This window comes from Gavialis gangeticus, unplaced genomic scaffold, assembly GCF_001723915.1.
Source record: "Gavialis gangeticus isolate Ggan-Ray unplaced genomic scaffold, GavGan_comp1, whole genome shotgun sequence".
Lineage (NCBI taxonomy): Eukaryota > Metazoa > Chordata > Crocodylia > Gavialidae > Gavialis > Gavialis gangeticus.
This window is the reverse complement of record NW_017729016.1, coordinates 16,127,260-16,135,881: the sequence shown is the minus strand read 5'-3', so window position 1 is coordinate 16,135,881 and position 8,622 is coordinate 16,127,260. Positions and strand designations below refer to the sequence as shown.

The 8,622-nt window shown below is 49.0% G+C and overlaps 1 protein-coding gene across 1 annotated transcript in view; it reads left to right on the top strand.

Annotated features, from left to right (window-relative positions):
- Positions 1-8,622, top strand: part of MICALL2 (MICAL like 2) — a 54,554-nt gene that overhangs the window by 30,842 nt on the left and 15,090 nt on the right. Inside the window, exons 4-7 of the mRNA XM_019512611.1 lie at positions 2,140-2,281; positions 6,260-6,450; positions 7,170-7,291; positions 7,908-8,555. Of these exons, the coding sequence (XP_019368156.1) occupies positions 2,140-2,281; positions 6,260-6,450; positions 7,170-7,291; positions 7,908-8,555 (1,103 nt within the window). The remainder of the gene's footprint in view (positions 1-2,139; positions 2,282-6,259; positions 6,451-7,169; positions 7,292-7,907; positions 8,556-8,622) is intronic.

Here is an 8,622-nt window from a genome sequence, read left to right as displayed (position 1 = left end):
ATGTGCAATTCAGGGCCAGCAGCATTTATACTGGCACCACTGCTGCATAGAAAGCCTAGGGCTTTAAAGTTATAAGAAATAAAACAGGTCCCCCAAGCTGCCGTTTAAATGATGAAAAGGCTTCTTCTTCCAAGAGCTGCAGGTGCTGTGTTGTGGATCTCAGCTCAGTTGCAAACTCAAAAAAAAAAAAAAAAAAAAAAAAAAAAAAAAAAAAAAAAAAAAAAAAGGGAGGAGAAGGGAGACTGAAGACATGTATTTGTTTGTGCTTTCCTTTGCTCCTTTTGGGAGACAGATAGGGACTTGGGAGACCTAGGCTCTATGCCCAGCTCTGTCATTGGCCTGGCAAGTTATGTTACCTCCCGCTTTGTGAAATTCGAATATTGGCACTTATTTCCCTAGTAAAAGTCCTTAAACTCTACTGGTAAAAACAGTGCGAGAGAAGTAGGTTTTGGTGGTTGTTTAACCCCCACTTGTCTCCATTAATGGCCACTGCAATGCAGATGTGGGTACTAAGATGGAGAACTTTCATGGGCTGCAGGGAATGATGGCAGTGAGAAAGTCAAAGGCTCAGTTTCTAGGGAGCACAATTGTATTCCTGTAACACTTGGATTTATTTCTCATAAACCCAGTTGCAGCTGCACCTTCTTTTGTATGCCACAAGCATGCACGTGCCTGCTGGGAAAGTCTGGGTGGTTCTCCTATATCCCAGCAGGGCACAGGGCGTCTGCAGCCCATGGCCAGAGAGCATTCCTTCAAGCATACGGAGAATACCCTGAATCCAAGGAGAAGATGGGAGCGGTCAATACAGGTGGGACTAATGCGGGGGCCATCCAAGCTGTACATTAACACCACTTCTACCTGGTTGCAAGAAGAGAGCCATGTGCCAGGCTGGGCTGCGGGCCAGGGTGACACTGCCACAGCTAATTGGCTGGAAGCCTGTTCTACATCCTTATAGTTAAGAGTGTTCTTGGAGAGACCCAGTGGATAAAATGGTAATTCTAATACTGAAGCATAGTAGCTGTTTTTTTCTTCTAAACAGGGGTCACTGGCTTATACATCAGGCGCATTATATTCTTGTGTCCAAGTTCAGGCAAGAAGGGCTCCAACAGAATTAGCATCTTTAGCACTTTCACTCTTGCTCTCTGCTGTCTCCTTCCCACGTCTGTGTTCTCTGGAGCGCTGCTATCTCTTTGACACACTGGTATTTTGAAGGGGAAACAGTTCCTGGGAAACCAGGGAGGAGGAGGGGTGGAGAAAGACCTTGGCAAAAGCCAAGTGAATCTGAGAGTCAGTGGCCCTAGGCAGCTTACTCTCTTCCTTACTCTAATAAAGTCTCCTCTTCAGTCTTGGAAGAAAGTAGCTCCTTGCTGCTTACCTTGCCTTTGTCCAGTGGCAGCAGTGCCTAGGGTAGCCCTGGGAAGAATTTTTGTCCTAAATGTCTTGTAAGTTTGACAGTCCAGAAGTGGCTGGTATTACTTAGAACTGCGTGATCTGAACATAGACTGGGGAGCCAGCAAAAACATGATGCTTATCCTGCCTCTAAAACTGGCTCCTCCTGTGGCCTTGGACATGTGGCTTCATTTTACAGCCTGGAGTTTTCCCACTATCAGATAGGGGATCACATGCCCTTTGCCGGAGGTGCAATGGTTGTAAAATGCTTTGGAAGTTAAAGGCCTAGTAAGCCAAGTCCAGCCACCTACCACCTTACTGCCACTGGGAGCATCCCAGGTAGGCTGGAAATGGGCAAGCCATGCTTGGAAACCTGGGCTGCCATGTCTTTTTCTCCTGGGCCTTGATCCCGCCTCTTGCCCATGTGCAACCGCAAACGGAGACAGACGGGAGGAAGAGCAGGGGAAACCCAGGTGAGTTCTGATGAAGCAAGTTAAGACCAGCTTGGCAGGCAGGATTTTTGGCTTTCTGCCCGTCTCTGTTTCATGGCTAGAAGCCATGACTCAGCTGGCTCCTGTAACAGCCGCGTGATGTAGGAGTTAAGCTAGTGCAGCTGTTCCTCGGTAGAGCTCTCTTCCAGGAGGGCCCTGTTTGCTCTGGTGCTGCTTTGTCTTGAGTTGGTTTCTCCTGACATAGAGCATCTCCACTGACTGCTGGGACAGACCCTTGCTCCCTGTGTTCCCACTGCAGGCATTTCAAGTGGCTGAAGAGCAGCTGGGGATCCCTGCCTTGCTGGACGCTGAGGATATGGTAGCGCTGAAGGTGCCTGACAGGCTGAGCATCCTCACATACGTCTCCCAGTATTATAACTATTTCCATGGACGATCGCCTAGTGAGTACCTGCTCCCCCTACTTTGCTGGGTCTTCTGGACCCCCTTGTGCTTACATCCACTCCCAGAAATCTGGAGAGGGAAAGCTGTCAGCCATCCAGCAGATCAGGTGGACAAACAAAGACAACCTTTTTGCCTTTGTACATGCGCCATCCATGCAGAAACAGGAGCTAAGGAGAGCTGAGTCTGTTCTGATGTGCGGACTGAGTGTTCACTAGTCCTCAGACTGACTTCTGTGAAGGGAAGCTAGGGACTCTCAGGGTGCAAAATCTGTCTCTGAGCTAAGGAAGGCATAGGTAAACCAGGCCCTGGCAGGTGTCCATCTTCTCTCTACATAGTTGGGGAAGGACTGAGGCAGTAGGGTTTTCAGCACTGGTTCAGTGTAATGGAAGCACATACGGTGGTTTCTGGATTAGGGAACTGGACAGTGGGGAGGGGACGAACCAGCACCAGCTGGGAGGGATGAGCGTGTATATGAGTAGGTGTGTAGAGTTGTGTGAGAGGGCCAATGTGGGAGTGGGAGAGGAGGAGTGAGAGTTAAGAGGAAAGGTAGAAAGTAGTGAGCATACAGGGGAAGGGACTATGCATTGTGTTGGCTCAGGGGGGACAGTAGTTTTACTAAGAGGCTAGATGAGGTCTAGTCAGGTGCCTGATAAATGCATCTTGCACACATGCCATGATCCAGAGGATTTACGGTTGCCCACCAAATGATAGAGGAGCATAGGATGGTTTGGATAGGGATGATCCTGCTTCAGGCAAGAGGTTGGGCTAGATGACCTCCAGAGCTCCCTTCCAGCCCTGCTTCTTTATGACTCTCTGGGAGAGAGCGCTGTCACTGGCTCCATTGCTTCCTCTATCACCTGCCCCAGGTTAAACCAAGTCAGAACCCTGGTTTGAAACCCACTGAATTTGGGCAGTGCCCAGAGGCAGGTGAGGGAAGAGGCAGGGTCTGAACTCTACACTTCAGTTCAGACTTTGTGGCTTGAGCCTTTCTCTCTAATTCTAAAAGTTCAGTATTTTTAACCCTCGGTTTTTACATCTCCATTGTTTCCATTGAGCTCTAAAATCCATCTCTCTGGCATATGGGTTTAAAAAACAAACCCTGCATACCTAGCAGGGGGTGGGAGGCTGGAGAGATGTAGTGCAAGCACCAGGACCTTGGTTATTGTACAAGTTCAGAGCTTTACTTACAAAGGGGCAACAACTTACTGACTGAAAGGAAGGCCTTATCTACTCCAGGAGTGCTTTGCTGCCTAGAGGTACTGGCATACAGTGCTGGCTAAGTGCTTTGTGGATGCAATTGTGTTAGCACAGTTGTGCTTTGTACCAGTATAAAAAGCCTCATCCTCCCCAAGCCAAGCAAGCTTTACTAGCGAAAGGATAGGCTTGCCAATAGACCTATACTGATACTAGCAGTTTCTGTTCATCCCTGCCGCAGCAGTGCCACACCTAATACTCATGACCTTGAAGCTATGCTGCCAGAAGCCTGTGGGATAGATGTAGCCAAAGTTATACTGCTGGAAACACATTTGTACCAGTATGACTGCATCTATAGTAGGGCTGTTACTGATATGGCTGCACTGGTAAAAAATTTGCTGCCTAAATTGACGTAACCAAGGCAGTTAAACAGAAGTCCATTCTTTCTTCCTGTAGTGACTGTAAGTTCAGCTGATATGATTCTGTTTCCGTGGGGCTCACAGCCCATCTCGTTAAGTGCCTCCAGAATACAGTTATAGTAAAACCGAAGTGTGAAACCAGGCCTAAGGGCTACAGAGAACATTATACTCAAGTAACGGAGAGTATGTTCGATGGCATTTATCAGGAGCGCTGTTCTCTACCTTGTTTAAAACTAGTAAAAATGAAATAATGCAATAAACCAAATTCCTGTTTTTCCTCGAGGGACATGCCTGACTTGGTAGAGGTTGTGCACCAGCTGTAGAGGACAGATCGGAATCATAAATACCCAGTAGTTTGGGGTAGGCTGTGGAGGCAAACGCTTCCCTCCCCTGCCGTTGCTTGTTTTTAAAATACTTTTCAAGGAGCAGAGTGTTCTTGCCCTTCTCTTCACCTCCCACCCTCACTTTAATTTTTCTTTTTTTTTTTTGGGCTTGTCTTTGTTTTCATTTTTCATCATGGATTCAAACAAATATGCTGTGATGTGTTTGAGCGGCGTGGTGGGAATCATGCCAGTTTGGGGGTCTTTGCTCCCATTCTTGGAGGGACTGGCCTTACCACATCATTAAAAGCTCCACATTTTTTTTCCTCCCCAGTGTCCGACAGAATGAGAAAGCTGGGGTGGGTGTACGTATCCAGAACCGCAGGCTGGGGAATGTGCCTTCTGACTAGGAGCAGGCGCCACGTTCCATGGACCGTGACCCTTTGCCTTCTGCATCCTGTTTATTATGTAGGCTCCAATGAAGTTTTGCAAGCTCAAGACGAGGGACCAGTCAATGTTTACTGAGGTTACGCATTGACATTAGAGCAGCATCCCTCCTTTCCCTGTCCTGGGTTTTGGAAACTCATTAGGCAGAATCAGTGCAAAGTGAGTGCATAGTTGGAGTCTAGACCTTTTGCTGTGTTGGGTGTCACCTGCAATGCTGTCCCTGTGGTAAAATGTCATTTGCTGTTTGTTAGGATAGCTGCCCGGGTTTTCTTTAGAAGAGGCTGCTTTTGTCTGGCTCTGAGATTTGGGCTTCTCTCCTATCATTCTCTTACCCCTTTCTCTTTCTGAAGGAGAAGGAATCTCATCATTCATTTGGCTGTTTAAATGGAAACTGTGGCTAGGGAATATAGGGAATAGTTCGTTGCCAAGCCACACTCCGGCCCTGAAGGAATCTGGTTCTGTATGGGGGCAAGGCATGAAGAAACTTTTTGACTTGTGGAGATACAGGGCTGGAAGGGAGCTCTGGAGGTCATTTAGACGAGGGCCTGCTTGAGGAAGGATCATCCCTAGCCAAACCATCCCGTACAAATGCTTGTCTACCCTGTTCCTAAGACTCTACGAGCAACCTTCTCGCAGCAGCTTAAAGGACGAGATACCCTCACCCCCAGCCCTGCCACTCCGGACCCTGGTGCTATCCTACACTGGAAAGCTGACTTTTTAGTGAGTCTCTCCCTGCCCCTCCTGAGGGCAGAGGCAGTTGTTCTCTAGCCCTATCTAGACTTTTGGCCATGATTCCCTTCCCTCTCCTTGCACTTGTTTCAGGGTTTAGGGGGTCTTTTTCACACACTGCACAGAAGAGAGAAAGGGACTTGTTCTCCTGTGTGTAGTGTGGGCCCAGGCCTGTGCCTGAAAGGTGGCCAGCCTGTGGCACATATACCATGAGTGGCATGGGCGGCCTTTGTGTGCGGTCTGTGGCAGATCAGGGAGGGAGCAGAGAGCAAAGCAGCAGATATGTAGTCTGCAGAAGAGAAGACAGCAGGGCAGGATGGGGTATAGTTTCTTTCTCTTTAGACTCTACCATGATGTCTCGAAGTCTCATGTTTTCCTTTCTCAAGGATCACTTTGTTTTTCCATCTGCTTGTGGGGAAGCCTGTTGGCTTTATGAGGACTTTGTAGGAAAGGAGGTATTTACCATGCATCTCAGAAGGGTTGCTGTGCCATGGACTTCCTGTGGGCAGGTCAGTTAGCCTCTCAGTGCCTTAGTTCCTCCTCTGTAAAATAGGGATTAGAGCACCTCCCTCCTGTTCAAATGCCTTCACATGCCAACTATGAGGCGTTTGGATACTGTAGTATGAAGTGCTGAGTATCATTGTCTTGCCCAGGCTATACAACTAGCAATCTGAAGGGAGGTGGTCTTCTATCTCCCCCTATGGAGTTTGCCCAGGAGTTGGTCCTTCAAAAAAAAGACTCCATATTTACCTAGTGCCTGACAGGGCCCTGTTCAGGACCTTTGGTCATTACTGTAATATAATTATCTTTCACACCAGTGGTTGGGTCTACGTTCCATTGAATAGTTTTCCTCTCTCCTTCCTGCCAGTCGGTGGCCTGTCTGGAATCAAGCGGCCCTCTTCTGAAGTCAGTGGGGAGCCAGCTGGGAAAAAAGTAATCTCCGAACCTGTTAAGCCAGCCCCCACAAAGCCATCACGAGCCTATCCACCACCTACTCCCAAGACAGGACCAGCAGTGCCAGGACAGGATCTGCCAAAGGAAAATCCTCCTGTGACAGCGGTAAGAAAACATTACTCTTTAACCTTTCTGGAGGAGTCAGAGACTCATCATCTTAGTCTGAGGGTTTCCATTAGCTGAGGGTGGTATCTTGACTATCTCTGTATAAGCCCCTGGCTCTCCCATCCTGGGATTAAACCTGGGGCTATACTTAGTATAGATGGACTCCACACCCAGGGTGACTGCTTGTTGACTGTTGTTCACAGTCCTACGGTGATTGGACTAGACATCTCACTGATTGCTGATGGACTATATCAGCTGGCTTTTTAGTTAAGGCTTCTTACGCTGATTTAGATTATCGGTGGTTGGGATTTCTCCAGCAAACCTTCGATTCATCCAAACCCAACCCTTTGTTGCCTTGACCCCTATATTTCTGGTCAGGAGAGAGAATGTAGCCCTCACTGTTCCAGAATAGCCAATAATCCAGTAGTCAGGTGCCCAGCTAGGTGGTAGGAAATCAGGCACCAGTCCCTGTCCTGCCAGATTGAAACTGGGACTTGAACCTGTCTCCTGTACTGAGCACCCGTCCACCAACCCGTTGGTAGTTCTGAGGGCGAGTTAATCTTGGTCTCTGCAGCTGAAGCTGCCCCTCTCTAGAAATTCAGCTTGTCCCAGATCAGGAACTTGCTCTCCCACCTCCCAGGCATCTTTCTAACATTGCTCTTGTGTACATTGAATACTGTTGGCCACCACTTCTCATTTTTCCCCTTTCCTCTATGCAGAAAAGGGTCCTGGCAGACAGCAGTAATGTGCGTAGCAGCAGCTGTGCCATCTGTGGGGACCATGTGCACCTGGTGCAGCGATACCTGGTTGATGGGAAGCTCTATCACAGGAACTGCTTCAGGTATGGCTCTGGCAGGGGATGGAGAGGTTCATTCCTGCTGGGGGGTCAGCATGGCCCCTCTTTGGGCAGGAAGGAGTGCAGCACTTGCTATGCAATCCTTTCCCTTATCCAGCAGCCTGTTAACCTAGGGGCTTTGCTGTGTTTTACCTGCAGTGAACTTTTGGAGACTAGGAAGGCAGTTTCCAGGATGGTAAAAAGGCTCCTCAGATCAGACTTGGTGGGGTAGGCCTGATTTGTAGTGTTAGAAACCATATGCCTCTGTGGAAGCCCCTTTCCTGGTTCACTTGTTACTGGTAGCATCAGGCTCCTCATGGTCTTGTGGTACAAATGTCCATACCTCGGGGAAGCTCACGGCACTGGCTCATTGCCATCAGGACCTCTCATGCCACAGGCTGTGATCTGAATGGTTCACTCTTTGGTGTTTACACGGGGAATGCTTCATTGTGCATGTAGGAGAGTTGCATGCATTTCCTCACTGAACAGATAGTATGGCCCTTACAAGTACCCCATGTCCCTTTCTCCCCTGTGTTGGCTCTAGAGTTGTCCCTGCAGGCTCTTGCTGAGTTCACCTGACTCTGGGGAATGTTTCCTAACACTTCCTTGCAACTGCCCATAGATGCAAACAGTGCTCGAACACGCTCCTCTCTGGGGCCTACAAATCTGGGACAGAGCCTGGGACATACATCTGTACCAGCCACCAACAGCCAGCCAGAAGCACAGGGTACAATCCTGCCATTTCAGCCAGTGATGCCTCAGGAGCTTTCCAGAAAGTGGTGGACTCCAAGAAGCCAGCCCAGGCATCGGCCCAAACAAGCCAGGCAAGCAAAGACGCTGCTTTCACCTCCGATTCTGCCAGTTCCACCAAGCCATTTGCTGGGAGCAGCTCTGGCTTTAAAAGTCTAAATGCTCCACAGTCACCTCCTGCTGGGAATAAACCAGATCAGCGTGAAAGTGCCATATCACCTTCTTGGACGTCTATTGCAGCCAAAACGCAGCAAGCCCGAGAGAAGTTCTTCCAGTCTGGTTTGGGTGACTCGGGGCCTTCGATTAGCAAAGCACCAGCTGCCAAAGACCAAGTTGTTAATTCACCTCCCTCTTCAGCAGGTGGCAAAGCTGCCTTTAGCAAAAACTTTTCTGATGTACGTGGAGGCAGCAGTGAGAAGGATAAAGCACGTAGTTTTCTCAGGCAGGCTCTCCCTGGATCTGATGCCTCTACGGACAGGCCTGGAGGGGTCACTACTGCTGGCTCCCAGGCCCCCAGCAGGTATGAACTTTCTTTCGCTCCTATCTCCTGGCTGGGATAGCAGGCCAACCCAGGAAATAATGGGGCA